Below are 21,699 nucleotides of genomic sequence, written 5' to 3'. Positions count from 1 at the left end.
GGCTCTGGGCTCCAGTTTTCACTAGGAATTAATAGAAAATATGCTTCTGTGAAAACCATTTCTTGTGCCATATGTAAACCTTTTTAGTTTCTCCTAACACTTTAGACGGTGCATTAAAATATACTGGGTGGTGCCATCTTTACAGATATGTATAATTTCTTAATTTGAAAACATTATTTTGTCCTTTAGAGCAGAAAATTCCTGAAGAAGAATACATTATTTTGATAGATGGCTTAAACGAAGCTGAGTTTCATAAACCTGATTATGGAGATACACTTTCTTCATTTATTACCAAAATTATTTCTAAATTTCCTGCTTGGTTGAAGCTGATTGTGACCGTACGAGCAAATTTTCAGGTAACGAAAGAATTCTCAAATCTCTTTCTAAGTCCCCATATTCCAGTTTTACAGTGATAAGTACTGATAACTTCAGCTATTGTAAACCATTTAGCTGCTGAATTGAAAACTATGTTAGGAATTTGAAAAAGTAGTCCACAGAGCCCCACATGGGTGAAACTGTGACCTTCTCAGCCTCCGGCATATTTATCAAGCTGTCTCATATGTCCACTTCTCCCATGTTGACGTCTAGCCACGGTCACCGTCGTGCAGTGTGCGAGGCTGTCCGAGGAGTCTGGCCAGTGGTCTGCTAGGGTTTAAAGATATTCCTGCTGGTAGTCATTTGCATGGGTTTGCAGTGGGGCTGTATGGGGGGTTTTTTCAAGGGAAAAGTGAAGGATGAAAGAGATTTTAAGGCCTATTCTGGGAGATCTGTGTTTTCGTAAGACTTAAACATGAGGTAACATTGGCAGCCCAGAGGGGCAAGAGTGACTTTTTTTCCTTTTTATGTCTTCCCCCTCATTTGAACCCTAAAATTGGTTCTTTTTTTTTTTTTTTTTTTTTTTTTTTGAGACAGAGTCTCACTCTGTTGCCCAGGCTACAGTGAGTGCCGTGGCGTCAGCCTAGCTCACAGCAACCTCAAACTCCTGCGCTCAAGCGATCCTCCTGTCTCAGCCTCCCGAGTAGCTGGGACTACAGGCATGCGCCACCATGCCCGGCTAATTTTTTCTATATATATTTTTAGCTGTCCATATAATTTCTTTCTATTTTTAGTAGAGGTGGGGTCTCACTCTTGCTCAGGCTGGTCTCGAACTCCTGAGCTCAAACGATCCGCCCACCTCGGCCTCCCAGAGTGCTAGGATTACAGGCGTGAGCCACCGCGCCCGGCCTAAAATTGGTTCTTAACCATTGACTCCCTCCCTCTACACCTGAACTTTTTCAGTATAAAGACATTTAGACATTAGATTTTGATTCTTGCTCTTTTTATGATATTTATTTTAAAATAGCATTTGGGTGTTTTTTTGGTTTTTTTTTTCCCCCCTCATTAAAACTGGAATTAGACGTCAGCTGAACTTGATGTTTGTTGTTTTGGACATTTGATTTATATGCTTTTCAGCCATTTTTGACACAGTAAGCAGAATCTGACAATCAATAGAGCACAGGAACTGGGAGTTTTTTGTTTCACTTCCCAGCTGTGCAAGCTTTCAGAGGTTCAGTTAGCACCCGTGTAAAACGGGAATAAGTGTGTTCTGCCCTCTTCCTACAATTATTGCATTAAATGAGAACACACACACACTTAAATACTTTAAAAATTATAGTGGAAAGTTAAAAAAACAAACAGGCGAACCTCTTTGCTGTTAGGTGTCAGACAGTGCTTATCTTTGGAATGGGGGAGAGAGAGGAAGGGCACGCGGGGCTTCTGAGACTGGTGATGTTCTCTGTCTCCGTGCCGGTTACACAGGTATATTCGACTTTGTGAAAATGATTGTCACTGTGCAATGTGGTTTGTGTACCTCTGTATGGATGTTATACTTCAGTTTAAAAGTTTACTTAAGAAAACAATTTAAAAAGTGATAGCATGCTATGCCAAAGTAGGCCCCCGTCATTGGGGTACAGCCCGGGGGCAGTCTCAGACTTCCTGGGCGGGTTACACAGCCCCAGTATTTGATACACAAAGAGGGATGGCTCTTATCTCGGCATCTGGCTGTGTTCTTAGATGTGCGGTGTTGGTTTGTGTAGCCTGGCGCACGATGTAAGGACTATGGTGTTAGGTCACTTGCAGGGTCTCACTGCCCCTGCGGGTACCGGCCTAGTTGCCTCTGTCTTCGTAGGGCTCTTGCTCTGCTTGCCGGGCTCTGCGTCCTCGGATGAGGGCCTCAGGAGAGAGAGACTTGACTGATTCAATCTCACATCAGGATTTCTTTCACATAAGCTTTTTATCTTCACCTTATCCTATTACACGTTTTAATACGAAACAGTGAGTCCCTGTAATCCATGAAAATCCCTCCTTGAAAGAAAACTAGTGAATCTGGTTTGAAATGCTGCTAAAATGAAAAAGGAATCTCTGTGGAGTGACACTGTGGGGTTTTTTCCCGCCCCCAGGAAATCATAAGTGCGCTGCCATTCGTCAAGCTTTCCTTAGATGACTTTCCGGACAACAAAGACATCCACAGCGACCTGCATGCCTACGTCCAGCACAGGGTCCACAGCAGCCAGGACATCCTCAGCAACATCTCCCTGAACGGCAAGGCCGACGCTGCCCTCATCGGGAAAGTGAGCAGCCACCTGGTGCTGCGGAGCCTGGGCTCCTACCTGTACCTCAAGCTCACCCTGGACCTCTTCCAGAGGGGACACTTGGTCATCAAGAGTGCCAGCTACAAGGTGGTGCCGGTGTCTCTGTCGGAGCTCTACCTGCTGCAGTGTAACATGAAGTTCATGACCCAGGCTGCCTTCGAGAGAGCACTTCCGATCCTCAACGTGGCCCTGGCGTCCCTCCATCCCATGACAGACGAGCAGATCTTTCAGGCTATTAATGCTGGCCACATCCAGGGGGAGCAGGGCTGGGAAGACTTCCAGCAGAGGATGGACGCCCTCTCCTGCTTCCTCATTAAGAGACGAGACAAAACCCGCATGTTCTGCCACCCGTCCTTCAGGGAGTGGCTCGTCTGGAGAGCGGACGGGGAAAACACAGCCTTCCTGTGTGAGCCCAGGTACGACAGGGAACCTCATGTGTGGCTGGGGAAAGGATCGCAAACGTGGTTCACGTGTTTTAATGGAAAGACAACCCAGATTGAATAATTCAGTTTTGCTTTTTTATTTTCTTATTTTCCCCCCACTTTGGCAGAAGGAGGGGCAATGGGAATTCTCTCTCCTTGTATACACAAGCTGCCTTCCTTCAGTTGCTAGGATTTTAGGACTGCCCTGCGTATGTGGATTAAAGAGAAGCGGGGCAGTGCCTGGCTGTCCATTCTTCCCTGCTGTCCGTTCTCTCACAGATCCCTGTCTCCCGTGCCCAGCTTTGGCAGGGTTCATGTGGGAAAGCATGAGATGGGCTGCAGGGAACACAGGCTTCTCTGCAGGTGTTGCCCTGTGGGTCTCTGGACTGTCTGGGCCCTTAGCACTGCTGCTCCCCTGCCACGTTTTAAACATGTAGTGACTTGTCCCAGGGCTCAGACTTATCTGTGGGCCCAGAGGGAGCACCTTGACCCAACCTGGCTGCTTTGTATATGTTTGTGGTTCTGTTCGGTGTGGCAGACTGGGCCGGGCCTGGATGTGTTCTGCTCACTGCCTGGGCTGTTGGCATCACGGCGGCGGGGAAGCCTGTCTGTGGTGTGGCCTGGTAGCAGTTAGGAAGAGAGGTGGGCAGTTCGAGGGTGCAGATGTTTTCAGATAAGGGTTTGCTCAAGCCTCCACTTCTGCCTGGCCTTGGCCTACACCTTTTGCTGTCTTGAACAGCTTCTTCTCTCTGTAAGTCAGAATTGCCCCTACTTGAGTAACAAGGGCTGGCAGGCTGCTCACTGTTATAGTGGGCGTTTGACCAGCTGCTGGGGTCCAGAGATGAAGAGGTGAAAAGCACTTGGGAGCCTCGAAGCCACCTTCCGCCCCATTAATATCGACTGACCATTGACATAGTAGGTCCAGCTGCTGTTTTGTGTTGTTGCTGTTGTCATTTTATTAAGTGACACTGGACTGAAGGTTTGTTGTTATCTTTTGAAGTTGGTTCGGGGCAATAAATTCTAACATCCAGGTTATTTATGTAGACCGTAATAGGGTGGTGAAACACATGCTGTGACATAGCTAGCCAATCAGATTATTTTCTAGGAAAAGTCCAATCCTTTTCTAGGAAGGTGGGCTGTAGTCGAGTTTGTAGAGACATAAAAACAAATCAAAAGACTTCAGCAGCGGTTGTAGGTTTGTTACTGGGTTTGAGGCTGAAGTAGTTGGGCTGTAGTCTTTGTTAAGCTCCGCCTCGTTTTGGGTAGGCTGGCCATTAAGGCTACACAGCCTAGGGCAGAGCTGAGAGTGGGTGACTCATGGGCCAGCGCTGGCACCTGCAGTCCCGAGTGCTGCTGTGTCCTCATAAGCAGTGGGGGCATCCCCTGGAGCAGGGCCTGGAGTTAAGAGAGGCACCAAGGGTGTAAAATTTATGGAGGTGCTCACCTCTGGGGTGGTACCAGTTGGCATTTTCCCAAGGGAGTGCATAGAGCGGTGTAAGAAGGAAGCTACTAGATTTAACTTGATAGCAGTTTTTGAGGACCCATTTTGTGCAGAGTGCTGTGGCAGATATGGAAATTCCTGGGACAAGGCCCCTCCTCTCCAGGGCTTCCCGCCTGGGGTGGATGAGGCAGGAAATGGCTGGGAAGCGGCCAGGCTGCATGTGAGACTTCGGCAAAGGGGATTTCTGTAAACTGTTTCATATGCGTGATGACATTTGGGTTGGGTTTCGAAAGATGGTAGCATTTCTTCCCCCACCCCAAATAGTTGTGTTTTTGCCCTAATTATACAGGGAAAAATGGGAGAAAAATCCAACACCCATAGTCAATGACAGTTCACTTTTTATTTCTGCCTCTTTCCACAGCATTTTATTTTATTTTATTTTATTTTATTTTATTTTTGAGACAGAGTCTCGCTCTGTTGCCCAGGCTAGAGTGAGTGCCGTGGCGTCAGCCTAGCTCACAGCAACCTCAAACTCCTGGGCTCAAGCGATCCTCCTGTCTCAGCCTCCCGAGTAGCTGGGACTACAGGCATGCACCACTATGCCCGGCTAATTTTTTCTATATATATTTTTAGCTGTCCATATAATTTCTTTCTATTTTTAGTAGAGATGGGGTCTCGCTCTTGCTCAGGCTGGTCTCGAACTCCTGAGCTCAAACGATCCGCCCACCTCGGCCTCCCAGAGTGCTAGGATTACAGGCGTGAGCCACCGCGCCCGGCCTTTCCACAGCATTTTAAATGTTATACAAACCATCATTTCCCTCTTAGAATTCTTGTCCTGTTTTCTAATTTTTACTTTTTTGGTTAACACATCACAGGCATCCTAGCAAGCTGTTACAAATCTTACAAAAGTGTCATTTTCATTTTTCACAGATATGCAAACCTCCTAGTAGGCAAGTTACAACGTACTTCACGATACCCTTGTTGGACCTTTAAGTTGTTTCTAGGTTACTTACAAACATAAAAACCTATAGTGAACATCTTGGTGCCTTACAGGTCTGGATTCAAATCCTCACTCCATTGGTTCTTGTGTATTTCCTGTGCACAAAAATACTCCAAGGCTTACTTCCTCATCCATAAAAAGTATAAGTATCGTCTCACTGAGTGACAGTGGCTATTAAATAAGTTCTTTTTTTTTTTTTTTTTTTTTTTTTTTTTTGAGACAGAGTCTCACTCTGTTGCCCAGGCTAGAGTGAGTGCCGTGGCGTCAGCCTAGCTCACAGCAACCTCAAACTCCTGAGCTCAAGCGATCCTCCTGTCTCAGCCTCCCGAGTAGCTGGGACTACAGGCATGCACCACCATGCCCGGCTAATTTTTTCTATATATATTTTTAGCTGTCCATATAATTTCTTTCTATTTTTCGTAGAGATGGGGTCTCGCTCTTGCTCAGGCTGGTCTCGAACTCCTGAGCTCAAACGATCCGCCCACCTCGGCCTCCCAGAGTGCTAGGATTACAGGCGTGAGCCACCGCGCCCGGCCTAAATAAGTTCTTAAGAGGATCTGCTACCTCCCTTCCTTCCTTCCTTCCTTCCTTTCTTCCCTCCTATTTTTGATTATTTCTTAGGTTAAAATTCCAGGAATAGAATTACGAAGTTAAAGAATAGTTTGTCCAAGTGTTCATTCACATCACCTAGACTTAAGCTCATTCACATTTTGCAATACTTGCTACATCTGTTTTGTTGAGGTTTTTTTTTTTTTTTTTTTTTTTTGCAGAAATAATGTTAAAAATATAACATTTTACTTTAAATCAATTTAAATGTTATAAACATGACATTTCTTGTTAAATAATTGATTATACATCTCAAAAAGGAGGCATATTTTCTTATTACCACACCTAAAATATTAATAGAAATTCTTCAGTATCCCAAAATATTTAGCCATGCTCGAATTTCTCTACTTCTTTTTTTTTTTTTTAGTATGTTTAAATCAGGATCCAAAAAGTCCATAAAATGCATTTGATTGTTTCTCTTTCAGTCTTTAGTTTCCCTCCTCCATTTTGTCCCCACTCCTTCCCCGTCCCCACAATTTGTTTGTTTAAAGAGAGCAGCTGGGTAGTTTGTCCTGTATACTTTTCCGTAGTCTGAATTTTGTATCCTCGTGTTGTTTTTTCATGTGTTCTCTCACCCCTATTTCCTGTAAACTGGTAGTTAAATCTAGAGGCTTGATCAGATTTTATATTTTTATTTTTTTGCAAGTATAGATGGTGGTGAGTACTTCTCAGGAGGCATATAGCATCTTTTTTTTTTAATTCATTTTTTTATTGATACACATTAGATGTACATATTTTAGGGGTACATATGATAATTTAATACATTCATATAATCAAATCAGTAATTAGGATATCCATCACCTTAAATATTTATCTTTTATGCTAGGAACATTGAAATTATTCTCCTCTAGCTTATTTTGAAATGTACGGTGGTTTGATGTTAACTGTAGTAACCCTACTGACCTGTCGAGCACCAGGTCTTTCTTCTGGTGAAGTGTGTGTTTGTACCCACATAACGTCGTAATGTCTCTCTGGGGTGCTAGGTGCTGTTGATGACCATTCCGTGGATCCAGCAGTCCTCTAGGGTTGCACAAGCATTCTTATAATCTAGAACGAGCTCCCGTCTCCTCTTGTCCCCAAGCATTAACTTGAGAAGTGACTGGATAGGGCATTAGTATGTGAAACAAGGCTGTTGAAGACAGGAGGAGCTGTCAAGGGCAGTGTGTCAAAACACGCAGGCCATGTTCTGGCAACAGCAAATCTAGTTTGGAGCTTTTGTCATGGAAGAGAAAAGTGGGGAGAGCCAGCAGAAGGCTGTGCTCGAGAGTGTGGCCTCTTATCCGTCATCTCTGGAGAACCTGTTGTCACAGGAGCATCCTGGAGCATGGACCATGTATATGGACAGGAGTGTGGAGGGCACAGAGTGTGCCAGGTATAGAGAGTGGGGACCACTGTCCTGATCGGGAGCGGGGACCTGGTGGACCAGGATTGGAGAGGCAGTGGGATAGAGATGGGCCTTGCTGACACAGGATAGCTGGAAGGCCTGGCCTGTGAGCAGAGTCTAGGAGGAGCAGCCATAAATGACTTCAAGCCGCAGAAACGAGGTGTGACATTGCTCTTAGGAAGGTAAGAGAGGCAGGCAGTGGGGGCAGGTTTTGCGGGGATGGAGCTGGCTTTGGTTTTCAGCAGATGAGCTTGTGGGGCAGCTGTCTCTCCCAGGCAGACAGGGGCAGGTCAGGTCTGAGGTTGGAGGAGTTGGCCGTTGAGGATGCAGCATCGTTAACATAGAGAGGTGGTTGGCACAACTTGGTGTGGATGCCAGTGCAGTTAGAGGAAAGAGAGCGATGGGCTTCTGGAGTGTGGAGGAGGATTTCAGGGAGGGAGGTTAGGGATGAAAGTGTTGCCAAGAGGTGAAGGAAAATGAGGATTAAGAGGAAGCCATTGGATTTTTAGTGTGGGAAGAGAGTCCCGGCTCCTTAGGAGACCCCATCCATTGGGTCGTGAAGCGTGAAACAGGAGAGAGCCCACGTCCTGGGATGGGAGGTGGAAAGGTTGAGAGGTTTCAGATCGAGAGTGGGGAAGGTTTTTTGGTTTTATTAACACGAGATTGGGACATTGTTGAAAACATCATTGAGAGACAGTGTGGGGAAAGACAAGGGTCCATAAAGAAGGAGGAACTGGAAATGTGGGGAGGGAGGAATGGGGGCTAAGTGAGGGGCACCTTGTCTCCCCTTTGTCCCCATTGAGTCTGCTCACAGCACCAAGTTAGCTGAACTTTATTTCATCTGCACGCGTCCCTCCTCAAGGGAAGCACCTTGCATCACCCCCCCCCACCCGTCCCCCCCCCCGCCCCAGGGAGGAATCACGTCAAGCATTGTGCTCATTATAAGGTGTAGATGTTAACAAGCAAAGGAGGCGCCATGTTACGCTGGTGAAGAGCACAGGCTCTCCTGTCTGGCAGACTTTGGTTTAAACCTCTGCTCTGTCATTTACCAGCCATTTGGTCTTGGACAAATCAGTGAACCTGTTCAGGCCTCTGTTTCCTTCTGTAAACACACTGGGAACCGTAACACTTAGTTATCACAGCGTGGTGCAGGTAAATGAGATAATTCAGTCAGCTTTCTGCATCTTGATACATGAACTCTTTGGAAAATGTAGACTCACGAATGCAGGTGGTCAGAGAGGGGACACTTGGTTTCAAGACCAGGAAGGCAAGAACGCAGGTGTGGAGCGGTTGCATGGGGAATTGTCTCCTCAGAGGTGGGAAGCCAAGTGCTCAGCTGAGAGCCCAGCCACCGCAAGGGGTGTGGCCACCTCCCCTAAGGGTGAGCTGTGGTATTTATTGTGCCTTTGTGGTGCACACGGTGGGTATGGCCACAGCTCAGCCAGCTGGCATGCTGAGGGGGGCTTAGCCCATGGTTGGGAGAGTGGGCCCAACTGCAGTGTTCCGGGCCAGACTGAACCCTGGGACCAGCCCATAGAGACTGGGGAGGGCTTGGGGGCCTGGAGCACCAGAGGTGACTGAGAGCCATTTCTGTGGGAATAAGGGGGCCTGAGAGGCTCTCATCTGAGAGCAGACTCCAGGCTTGAGGTCAGGGAGGTGGAACAATTACAAGATGCTGGACAGGACACTCAGTGGGCAGGATAACCTTAAAGGTCATGCCCTCTCCTGTAGTGTAAAAACTAGATTCTTGGTCTCTACCTGCCTTGATTTCCTCTTCTCTAAAGTGGCTTATAATCTGTTTGAGAAGCAGACATGCATCTGGATGGATAAATACAGTTTAAATGATGAATGCTTTTCATCATCTATAATAAACTAGCAACTACTGGAAGGATGCTTTTTTAGACATATATATGTGTGTATGTATATATATGTACACACACACACACGCACATGCACAAAACAGCTCACGGTTGTCAGGTTGATAGAAATGAAAATAATTCACATTGCACAGAAGTCATTGCTATCGGAGCAAGCAGTGCTTTCCAAACAGATTGACTGGGACAAAGGCAAGGAGCCCACACGGAGGCAGGGCATACCTACAGACATGGAGGGGCAAATGGGTAGGATGGTCCCTCCATGAGAGTCGTGGGGGGAACACAGGTGTCAGCTGAATGTCCACCATGTGCCCAGCCATAGCAAGTTCACTCATACATCTTATCTTGTTTCCCCCACAAGAACCTGTGTTCCATCCAAGCCTAGAATTCAAGGCCTTTCTGATCTTCAGCTGTTGCCTCGTTTTTCTTTCCTTCCCATTGTAAGGCCTTGACCTTTGGCCCGGGTCTACACGATGGTGATTATCCTGAGGGGCTGGGCCCAGGGACGGTTCTGCTCCATCTGTCTGCTCATTCAACCATCCAGGAAACACATATTTGAGTATTTACTGTTGGATACTTTGCTAGGCATTGTGACTATACCTGTGACTTAGACAAGACCTTTAGTCTCACGGGGTTTGCTTTTTTGTGGCAGGCATAAATCAGTAAATAAGGTGATGAGAGATTGATGAGTGATGAATACAGTGGGGGGTTCCAAAGATAAAGACCTGCTGTGTCCTTGGGCTTCAGTGTAAGCCGTGCCACGGAGATAAGGGAACCCAGAAAAGGCCCTTAAAATGACTCGAAAGATAAGCAGCACTTGCCACCTTGTGCAGAGAGGCGCGTGTGCCCATTCGGTGCAGGCGTTGTGCAGCAGTGCCCGCACTCACCCGAGGGTCTGCGTGTGGTGGGACAGGCCCTTTCGTGATGGGCCTTTGTGTTTCTTCCCTAGGAATGGGCACGCTCTCCTGGCCTTCATGTTCTCGAGACAGGAGGGCAAGCTGAACCGCCAGCAGACCATGGAGCTCGGCCATCACATCCTGAAGGCACACATTTTCAAGGTGAGGCGCACGCCAGCGTGAGGAAGGATTTCTTTGTTGTCATTTCCAGGTTTGGGTTTTGGAGATTCTAGACAGCTTGGTCAGCTGCCCTCCTCACACCTCCTCCCAAACTACCTCCTCCCCACTCTCTGAGAGTAACCACTGTTCTCACCTAGCCTGATCGTTTCCTTGCATTTCTGTATAGTTGATCTCCCAAGTGTGTTTCTGCATGCTATGGTTAAGTTTTCCTCTTCCCCCTTTATATATCTTTTAGTTTCTATTCATCTAAATGTTCCACTTCATCCTTTATTGTTTTGTTTGCTCGTTATTTATTTGTCCAAGAACCTGAGTTCCTTGACCTATGTAATTTCATACCACCTGGATTCTTTTCTTTTCTTTCTTTCTTTTTTTTTTTTTTTTTTTTTTGAGACAGAGTCTTGCTATGTTGCCCAGGCTGGTCCTGAACTTCTGGGTTCAAACAATCCCTTCTTCCAAGCAGCTGGGACTATAGGTGTGCACCACCGCACCTGGCTCAGGTGGTGATATTCTATCACTTATTCTTCTAATTTACTTCCATAAAGAGAAGTTTTCTCATCTGCCATCTCTCTCCCCAGGCGTGCAGTTCATGTAGCAAAGGCAGACTGAATCCTTGACCTTTGGTTTTAGGTAGTGCAGGCTCATGGGTCCAGGTGTTCTTTGTGGGCATTGCTGTGCGTTCAGCATGTGTCTGCACCCTTTGGGGCAGACCTGCTTTCAGACTGAGGCTGCAGGTGGGAAGGAGCCACTCAGGCAGATATGTCTCTGATTGTTTCCAGGGCCTCAGTAAGAAGACAGGAATCTCTTCGAGCCATCTCCAAGCCCTGTGGATCGGTTACAGCACCGAGGGGCTGTCTGCCGCCCTCGCCTCTCTCAGGAATCTCTATACCCCCAATGTGAAGGTGAGCAACCGTCTGTGCAGAGAGCCGAGCTCAGCCCCGGCTGCCTCTCCAGTAGTCCTCGCTCTGGATGATGGCGAGAGGAGGTAGAGGAGCGTCTAACGATGCTCTTCTCTGGTGTAAACTGTGCAGGCTTAGACGCTCTTTACACATTCTCTTCTAGACGTTTAGCTTTTCCCTGACGGGAATGTGTGGGTGGCCAGGGCTGCTCTGTGGGCGTTCAGGAACTCTGTTTCAGAGCAGATGTGATAAGGAAGCAATTCACAAAGGAAACCAAAGGTTAGAGAGATTTCCGGGGAAAACAGATTTTTAAATTGTCCTGGGTTACTAATCTGAACCATCTCTTTAGCATTCATGGGACATTAAGCACATTAAGCACCGATGAATGACACAGAAATGGGTACATAGCAGAGCCTCGACTGCAGGTTTCGTGCACACGTGTGTTAATGACTACGGACAGGGTATCCAGCTGGGCCACTGCTGAGCCAGGAACTTCTTCACTCCTTGCTCAGTGGCTGTCACGTCATGATATTCTGCTCAGCTTTTTAAGGTAGATTTTTCCTCATTTAGTGCAGCCTGAGAATCTAAAGCACACAGTGGCCAAGTATCCAGTTAAGGCCACAAAGGAGGTTAGTGTCCAGGCTGTTCAGCCCCAGCCCTGACGTGCCCAGCTGCCTGTGGAAGCTCCGAGGCGGTTCCCAGGGAGCTGGGTCTTCCCCTTAAATTGCTTCTGTGAAAATGATCGTCCTGTCCCCTCTTGGTACAAGGGAGGCCCAACGTGGTCATCAGTGAGGGAGCAAGCAAAGCCCTGGCTCAGGGTCTCCGGGTGCCCGTCTTTCTCATTTGCTCACATGTGTTGATCAAACCCACCCAGGAAGGGGGCCACATGCCGCAGAGACGGTGCTGTGGGGGACATTGGCGGAGCCCTCTTCGTGTCTCTCCTCCCCTGCTGTCCACACACCTCACTCGGTACCTGCACTGTGGATGTGTGCCTGGGGTCTGGGTCTTGCAGAGTGCTTCGCTGCCTCTGGTGAGATGTGTGCTCCGCCCCCTTCTTTGTCTTCTTGGTGTGAGTAGAAGGCTGAGGGTGGCAGGGGGGACTTGGCAGGGCTCTGAGTCCGGGGGCTGATGGGCAGAGAGCACGCTCTCTGCGGGGATTTCAGCCTCCGCTCGTGCCCATGGCTGGGTGTCCTTGGACAGAGCACAGGTATGGGGCTGCTCATGGGGACCCTATGCTCTGTCCTGCGCTGTGCCTGCTCCTTTGCATGTTTTCACTCACGCTCCAGACTTGTAGGTTTGAGTGCTTGTGTCTCCTAAACCCTACATGCAAGTTTTTGTAGGATGGATGGACAGGAAGCCATTTTTATAGCTAAGCAGAACTAGTTCCAAGCTGTTGCTCCTGGTCAAAGGGAACCTGTGCTTTCTAGATGGAATTACTCTTAAAGAAAGGTAGAGGAAATGGCTCTCAGTTTAGATTTCACATAATAAAGAAGTTGTACTAAGAATTTTTTCATTTAGGTTTTTTTTTTTTTTTTTTTTTTTGACAGAGTCTTGCTCTGTTGCCCTGGCTAGAATGCAGAGGTGTCATAATAACTCACTGCAACCTCAAACTCCTGAGCTCAAGTGATCCTCCTGCCTCAGCCTCCCAAGTAGTAGCTGGGACTACAGGGGCCACCACACTCGGCTAATTTTTTCTATTTTTAGTAGAGATGGGTCTCACTCTTGCTCAGGCTGGTCTCAAACCCCTGACCTCAAGTGATCCTCCCGCCTTGGCCTCCCAAAGTGCTAGGGTTACAGGCATGAGTCACCATGCCCGGCTGGCACAGGTTACTTTAATGTGGAGAAAAGTAAATGGGAAATATCTATTGAATGTAAATTTTCAGACAATAAATTAAAAGGTACAGCATAATAATGTAATGAGCTTGATTCTCCTGAATTATAGACTTTCCCCTTTAACATACTTGCAGTGTTAAGAGTTAATCATTTTTACTTTGTTTTGTAAAATGCCAGTTCACCTATATCTATACCATCCCCCAAACTATATAATGTGCATGTGCTTACAGAATCTTAAGGCTTTCCATTATCCTTCTGTTTCTTTTCTCTTTCAAGGGGGCAAAAAAGGTTTTCACAGAATCTTGAACAAATTACAGTAATTTAAAATTATGCATGCAATTAAGGAACTTTTTTAGAGAGTATTAAATGTTGTCATACAGGAATGAATGTCATTTTGAGCAATAATTGCAGTTTGCCACTTTGGTAAATTAAAGTGACTTGCTCTGGGATGATTACTTGGGAGATGAATTTTAATTTCACTGACATGCCAGTTGATCTCTAACAATGTCGTCGCCTGTTGCCAGGCCAGGGTGGTGCCAGCCTGGGCCCCGGCCGGCCCACTGGGGTCCTTGCCACCAGTGCCTCCAGGCCCCCGTGCAGCCGGTGGTTTTGCTCGCACCGTCTCATAGGACTGGCTGCCAGCCACCGGCTGCGGACTTGGAGAATTCTAGTTGCGAGTCTTTTCTCAGCAGATGGCAGAGAGGGGGAGAACAGGACTTAGGTGTAGACTTTGGCCTAATCTCCCTTGGCTGTAGGATCCAGTCACGTTCTGCATCACAGTTAGGCAACGCACGTTTTTAAACAGTGTGCTTGTGTGAGCTTCCGGTACATGGTGGAAACACTGCAACCGCACCTCATGTCTGCCCTGGCCAGAGCCTCTGTTGTCCTCATGACCGTATCTTGGCCTGCCCCCAGCCCCTTTTTTTTTTATTTTCTTGCTTTCATTAAATCCAAACATTTATAGATAATATAACCACTTCCAGGTGTTGTCCAAGGAGGCTTTCTGTGATGATGATGATGATGATGATGATCAGAGAATTTCACGTAGTTGGGGAAAATCTGTAGGATGAATCACTTATTTAAACGCCTTCCTTTACTGCAGTGCAGTCTTGGGGCTGCTGCTTCTGCCGCTGAACCACTCCGCGACTGTCGTGAGCTTGGTGCTCGGCTCCCATCTTTGCCTCACCCCCTCTGGGCCTTAGCTTTCTCGCCTGTGAAATGTAGACAACAAAGGATCCTGTCTCACAGAGTGATTAGAAACCTTACTGAGATATTAGGATTATTAGGAAAATCCTTGGCATGTATCACAGGCTCCAGTGAGTTGTTAATGCTTTGCCTCATCTCTGGAAACTCACTCTGCTGTTGCGTAGGCCCCTGGGTGTGCTGCTTAGTGATGAACAGGAGCCACCTACCCCGAGGGTTTGATACTCCCACGTGGCTCCCATCTGCCCTCAGCTCTGCAGGAGGTCTGCCTGCTGCTCTGTGCTGGTGAACAGCCCAGGGTGGGCACACAGGTGATATGGAGGGGCGGCCAGACTCCAGGTCACCGGGTGCCTTGGGCAGAACTCCCTCCTGTGCCTTCCTGGTTTCGTGACCCTTCTGAGGATTCCATGAAAGGGTGATTATAACAATGGCAGTCAATCTTTATTTAGCACTTACAGGATGCTGAGTGCTGCATTAAATGCTATCTGCACGTGTGTATATATGTGCACATAAATACATGCACTTTTTTAGACATTCATTTTTAATCTTTACAATCACCCAATGAAGCGAAACTTTTTTGTCCCAATTTTTCAGATGTGAAAACTGAGGCGTAGGGCAGTTGGTAGCTTGCCCCAAATCACACGGCTGGAAGGGTGCCTGGCACCCAGCAAGCTCGTGCTCTGCAGGTGGATTTATCACCTGATGTGTTTACAGCCCTGGCTGCCAACTGGAATATCACTTGGGAGCTCTGGGCCCCAGAGCCCCAGCCAAGTCCAACTCTCCAAGGGTGGGGCCCAGGCATTGGAAACTTTCAAGCTCCCTGGTGGTTTCAGTATGCAGCAGGGTTAAGAACCATGAATCAAGAGAAGTGCCAAAAACTGATGAGGTTTAAGTGGTAAAAATGCCCAGAGCATTGTTAGCAACAAAGGAAATGTTTTTCCCAGAGGCAGATGAAGTGTGAATTGATGACAAACACCTTTAGGGAAAGCTGTGCCCTGAGCACATACCTTTCAGGTAAACTCTTGCATTCATCGTGGTACTGCAAGTACACCTTCCAACATTACTAGCAAAGACTACCTGGTACATAGAATGGGGTGTTATACTGCTGTTTTATTAAGGAGCACCTGAAGCACAGAGAGGCTGAGTAATATTCTGAAAATCACACAGCAAGTTAGTTGAGGGGCCGGTTGAGAACTCAGATCACTTAATCCATCATCTTTTTCTCTTAGGCTCATGGATCTCAAGAGGGTATGGGATTCATGGGCAAGGGAAGAGTGTAACTGGCCGGCAAAGCCCCCTAGGGAATTTACAAACTATTCTTGCCTGTCCTGTGGTGAGCGGAGTTTGATGTGCCCCTCAGTGGTGTTACATGTTTTTCTAGACATATATACCTTCTATGCTCCAGCTAAGAACTGGTTTCCTAGGTCTTGATTAAACCGCTAAGTATTTCTTCAGCATAATCCTATTCTTTTCATACTAATAATAGTTATTCAAAGGGAGATATTTTTTAAAAACCCTTTTATTTACCACTTACAAACTTAAAATGCTTTTGAATTCTGTTTGAGTCTGGTGGTATTTTTAAGAGCAGACTTGTGTAGATTTGTAGAGCAGGCTTGATGGGGATTAATTAGGTCATTTGCCACGGTCACCTGCTAAGTGCCAGTGTTAGGACAGGAACACCTTTACTGATCGCTCGTCTGTCCCTCTGGGTGTTTTCCGCCTGTCTCTCCACAAGTGCCAGTTGACAGCGGGAGGCTGAAGGCTGGTTGGTGCTCACGGGTCAGGCCAGATGGGTGGTCCCTCTGAAGGGGGGCACGACAGGGCAGTGGTCAGGTGGTCGGCTGCCTTATCAGGGTGGCAGCCTCACCTGTGCATGACCTGTCCTTCCTTGAATGTGGCAGTCCCAGCGGTGTGAGGGACGTGACCCATGGGCCATCCGTGTCCCTGGAGGAGCTTTGTCTACCTCGCTGCTTCTCCGTGAACTTTTGTACCTTAGAAGCCGGGTCTGGTGCAGTGGTCTAAGCCGGAAAGCAGAGCGTGCTGAGGGGTGAAGGGAGGCCTGGGCTTTACGTGTGCGAGGGTGCAGGGCCGTTCTCCCCGGCGTCCTGGTGTCGGAGCAGAGACCGTAGGAAGCGATCCTGTGGCGTCTGTGTCTGTGGAATGAGCATTCCAGCCAGCGGGAGCTGCAAGGGTAGAGGCTACGAGGCCAGGGCGGCTTGGCATTGTCACAGGACAAGCTTCTGGTCCAGGGCGGCTGCAGTGAGGGCAAGGGTTCTCGAGAGAAGTCAGGGAGGAAGCTGGAGGCCTGAGTCACGTGGGGGTCAAGCGTCAGCAGCAGCCAAGACACCTTCAGATCTTGTACTTTGGGTTCTAACCTGTGGCTATGCTCTTGAGTCATGGTTCACCACCTGGTAGTATTAATTTCCCAAATCCATCAGTTTGTAACTATTTTGTCAGCTACTCTTGTGGACACCTGTCACTGAAATGCCCTGAATTTCAACTGCCTTGTCATCTTTCTGTATCTTTTAATGATCCCCATGTGTCTCCAGTCAGTAAATGACACAGTCCCTGTGGTTTTCACGTTTAGTGGGCACCCAGAGGACCTGCCAGGCTTTGGCAGGGGGCTACTGATGAGGGTTGGGGACCATCAGAGTGGACCTTTTAAAGAAACACATTGGGCATCTTAATACCTGTTAAAAGGGCATCATTTTTTCCTAGTTATCTGGAGAAGACACTAGTATAGATAAAATTTGCATATGTTCAGTGATTTTATCTTAAGATCTGTAGATAAGAACCCTCCCTGATACCTAGACCCGAGGACGGCAGTGGGTGGTGGGCGCAGTAATTGGCAGAAGCAGCAGATCGATTTCTAGCCGTGTCCTGCTGCCCACAGTCCCGGGGCGCACGGACATCTCCATGTGCACCGCGTGTACTTTAGGAGCACGTCCTTGTAAAGAAAAGCTGATTTGTATTTACTTTTGGCTTTGCTATCTCACTGTTAATTATTTAATCCTGTGATGATTATTTCACTGCCAGAAAGATGAGTTGTCTGTTTTTATTTAGGTTAAACTGATTTTTCAGAATAGGGTCCCCAAACCAGCAGTGTCAGTATCACCTGGGAACTCATTAAAAACGTGCCATTGCAGACCTACTGAATCAGAAGTCTAGGGGGCGCCTGAGAATGTGCATTTTTAAATTTTTAAATTTTTAATTTTGGTAAACATGTAACAGAAAATTTGCCACCTTAACCATTTTTTAAGTGCACAATTTATTTGTGCTAAGTATATTCACATTATTGTGCAATAAATCTCCAGAACTTTATTCTTGCAAAACTAAAACTCTATATCCATTAAACAACTCTCATTTGTCCCTTCACCCAGGCCCAGCAGCCTGTCTCTATGAATCTGGGTACTCACATGAGTGGGATCACCCAGGATTTGTCCCTCTGTCTTTGGCTTATTTCACTGAGCATAATGTCTTCCAGGTTCATCCGTGTCAGAGTATGTGTCCGAATTTCCTTTCTAAGGCTGAATAATATTCCATTGTGTGTATGTACCACGTTTTGTGGATCTGTTCATCCACCAGTGAACAGAAGGTTGTTCCCACCTTTTGGCTGTTGTGACTGAGGCTGCTACGAACTCTGGTGTACAAATATCTGTTCAAGCCCCTACTTTCAGTTCTTTTGGATAGATACCCAGAAGTGGGATTGCTGGGTATCACAAAGATAACAAAGCCAAAATTTAATTTTTTGAGGAACTTCTATACTGTTCCCTGTTGTGGCTGTGGCGTTTTACATTCCCACCAGTGAGACTGCACGTTATGAATGTAATCCCGATGATACTGGTACACACTCAAGTTTGAGAACCAGTGAATTAAACTGATACAAAAAATTAAGGATACCGCCCTTGTCCATAGATGTTGCTGAGACTGACATTTACGTGAGAAATTACATTGTCCAACAGGTGAGCCGTCTCTTGATTCTGGGAGGCGCCAACGTGAACTACAGGACAGAAGTGTTGAATAATGCCCCGATCCTGTGCGTCCAGTCTCACCTCGGCCACGAGGAAGTTGTCACTCTGCTCCTGGAATTCGGCGCCTGCCTGGATGGAACATCGGAGAACGGCATGACCGCCCTCTGCTATGCAGCAGCTGCCGGTCACATGAAGCTGGTGTGTCTGCTGACCAGGAAGGGAGCAAGGGTACGTGGCAGCCCTCCCCCAGTGGGGTTGGCCAGGGCGTGGGGATGGGGTGGGGAAATGCCTTCATCCCATTGCTGGAATTGTTGTCATCTGAGCCAGTCTCGTCTCTACTCTGTCGAGTTCCACTGAGCTGAGAAACCACAGCCTAAGCAGAGAGGGTGGGGCTGCAGGTGTCGGTCAGTCCGGAGCAGCCCTGGGAGAGCGCTGGGCCGTGTGTTTTGCTCACAGGCTGTTGCTCTGCTTAGCGTGGCACAAAGGGAGGCAGAACGCCAGGAGACCTGGCCACTGGCCACATGAGCAGGGCCATCCTTAAAAACCCTGCAGGTATCAACCTAGAATTTAACACAGCACCACGATTGGTTGAAAATATTTTAAGTGTTTGCTTTTTTTTTTTTTCCTTCTCCTTTCCTTATCCTATTTCATACCATACCCTTTTTAAAACAATAACATGAGTTCCATGGGTCTTTGAAGCTGTGGGCCTGAGCTGCAGGAACTACACTGTCTGGAATCACCACCTCTCCACGGGCCAGCTAAGGCGCTGGGCAAGTTATTGAGCCCGGATGTCTCAGTCTTCTTATCTGTAAAATGGACATAACGACGGTGCCTGCCACAGGGTGGTTGTGCAGGCATCAAATCATGTATATGAAATAACTGTATATTGTTAAACAAGTTACTCTGGAGCTATCAATGTTAATAGGGTAAATGAGAATGAGGCCCAGCTCACAGTAATACGCTAGCAGCAGTAGCAGAAGGTTTACGATAAGCATTTCATTGGGAAATGTGCCCTTTGAACAGCAATAGAGATAACTGCTGATAATTGTCTTTCACCTTTTTTGTTAATTAGGATATTTAAAGTTCAAAAAATATCAGGTTTATAGTAGCTATGGGAGCCTTTTTGTTTCTTTCTCTCAAAAACCCAACATTTGGGACGAATGAACTTCAGGCTTATTAAGAAGGGAAATGTTGCAGCTCAGCCTTCGCAGTGGTACATTACTGCTGCATGACACCAGGCCTCCATTTCCAGGTCCCAGCTGTCCCTTAGCTTTATTCTGAGGCCGGCAGGCGCCCTCCCGTCACAGCTGAAAGCTCTGTAGGAGGAGGCTGGGTGTCACGTCGGTGACTCTTACAAAGCCGAGGGTACAGAGCATCCCCGGGGTTTGCAAGCATGTTGAGGCTGGGCCCTGGGCTCCTCTTCCAGCCCCAGTATACCCTGGGTTTAGACGCAAAGTGATGGGCTGCCTGCTGCCTTCGGGCCTTGAGAAAGATGTACAGCGCTCAAGCACTCTCCCTTTCTGGCTAGCTGACCTGCCCCGACTTTGTCACCCCTGCCCTCACCTGCCTACACGTGGCCTCCTTCCCCACTCAGATGCCACCTAGACTCCCTCCCTGCCTCTCCTCATTCAGAGCTGTGTTTTCCAGACTCCTCCCTTTCTGTGGCTCCACTGGCTCAGTGACCAGAGAACTGCTCTACTCCCATAAGTCATAGCTTGTCACAGTACACTTAGAATGCTCCACCCGGGAACCAAAGTTGAGATGAATAGGGCTTTGTCAGAGGTTTCGGTCTGTGTCTTCATACATGCTCACAAGACAGCTTGGAGCTCCACGCAGTGTGCTGGAAGGTCACAGGGTGAGGAGGGTGTCTTGTGATGGCCAGACCTGCAAAGGGAGCCCGAGGCCTGGAATGGTGCATTCCTTATCACGAAGTAACGAGACGGAGGCTCGGTGCTCTCCAGAAAAATGAGTTGGAATGGGAACCCATGTACATTTGCAGTGGGGTGGGGTTCGCACACAGCAGTGGTGGTGACCCATGTTCTCGGAGGAAAGGTGATTCTCACCTGTGTCCTTTCTCTGCTCCTGCTCCCCAGGTAGACCACTTGGATAAGAAGGGCCAGTGTGCACTTGTCCACAGTGCACTGCGGGGCCACTGCGACGTTCTCCAGTATCTGCTGGCCTGTGAGTGGTCGGCAGGGCCTGCCCAGCCAGGCACACTGAGGAAGAGCCATGCCCTGCAGCAGGCACTGACGGCGGCCGCCAGCATGGGCCACAGCTCGGTGAGTGGGGCCAAGGGCTTCCTTCCTAGGAAACTAGAAGCTGCAGCCCAGTGAGTCAATTGCTTTTGCCAGTCACCGCCTTCTGAGTTGCGAGGCAGCAACACACTGAAGGAATGAAAGAAGATGAGGATTTCAAGAACTAGCAGTTGGCTTTGACCACTTGCAATAGAAGGTCTTCCTTTGGCATCATGTCCTTTCCACGAGGGATAACCCAGAGGAGGGCGCACAGTGTTGTGTGTGTGGGCGGGGAAAGGCGGGTTTGTTCTTCTGTGCAAGGCCTGGTGCTCCCAGGGTGGAGCCTTCCCGAGACATTCATTCTCTGCTCTTCCTAATCCGTTTCCCCCTTCCCTCCCTGCTCTACTTTGCCCTCTAGCCCTGCTGTTTTATATTTTTTTCCCCTTTTGATTCGTTCTTTTGTCCTTGTGATCTTTTAAAAATAATCACATGGAATCCTGGTTCTAAAATTGTTCTCGAATATTTGAAGGATTTTTAAAAATAGAGCTTTAATGCTCTGATAGCGTGTAAGAATGCTTGTCGTTTGCAGCTCGTGCACTGAAGGAAAACCCCATGCAGTAGTTAAATAGAGCATTTATTTCTGGCAGGTGTTAGTATTCCTCAGTTTGAAGATTTAATTTTCCTCTCCTGACCTGTGTGCCTTGCCTTTATCTGTGAATTTAATAACATTTTACTCTCTTGCATGTATTTCTCACTTTGAATTATCTTCAGGCAATTAGAGAGGCTAGTATTTGGTGAGATTCTTTCCCCAAAATGACTTAAAGTAAATTTGAGTGCAAAGCTGGCCAACTGACTTCCGGCATTTAAAACCCAAGGCCAGACATACACACAAACACGAAATGCTGGCTGGCTGATTTTTGGCATTTAAAACGTTAGAAACACACACATATACAGAGAGTGTTAAGTACACACATCTGAAAATGTAGATGTTTTCCCTTTTTGACTGTTCTCGAAATCTGAATGGGTCTGAAATGTGGAAAATCATCACCGGGAGCACCATGATCACCACGTGACCTTCTCTAAACTCACCTTCACCCCTCACTTTAAACCTGGCCGGGAGCAGCGCTGA

The 21,699-nt window shown here is 47.5% G+C and overlaps 1 protein-coding gene across 4 annotated transcripts in view; it reads left to right on the top strand.

Moving 5' to 3' along the window:
• TANC1 (tetratricopeptide repeat, ankyrin repeat and coiled-coil containing 1) overlaps positions 1–21,699 on the top strand; it is a 222,291-nt gene that overhangs the window by 171,931 nt on the left and 28,661 nt on the right. For all 4 annotated transcript variants that reach the window (XM_069497146.1, XM_069497197.1, XM_069497105.1 and 1 more), the window contains 6 exons: positions 190–356; positions 2,439–3,046; positions 10,307–10,415; positions 11,210–11,332; positions 18,328–18,564; positions 20,430–20,615. In XM_069497146.1, coding sequence (XP_069353247.1) covers positions 190–356; positions 2,439–3,046; positions 10,307–10,415; positions 11,210–11,332; positions 18,328–18,564; positions 20,430–20,615 — 1,430 coding nt within the window. The remainder of the gene's footprint in view (positions 1–189; positions 357–2,438; positions 3,047–10,306; positions 10,416–11,209; positions 11,333–18,327; positions 18,565–20,429; positions 20,616–21,699) is intronic.

This window comes from Eulemur rufifrons, chromosome 1 (genome assembly GCF_041146395.1).
Source record: "Eulemur rufifrons isolate Redbay chromosome 1, OSU_ERuf_1, whole genome shotgun sequence".
NCBI classification, from domain to species: Eukaryota; Metazoa; Chordata; class Mammalia; order Primates; family Lemuridae; genus Eulemur; species Eulemur rufifrons.
The sequence above is the reverse complement of the archived record's forward strand: the minus strand, read 5'-3'. Positions and strand labels throughout refer to the sequence as shown.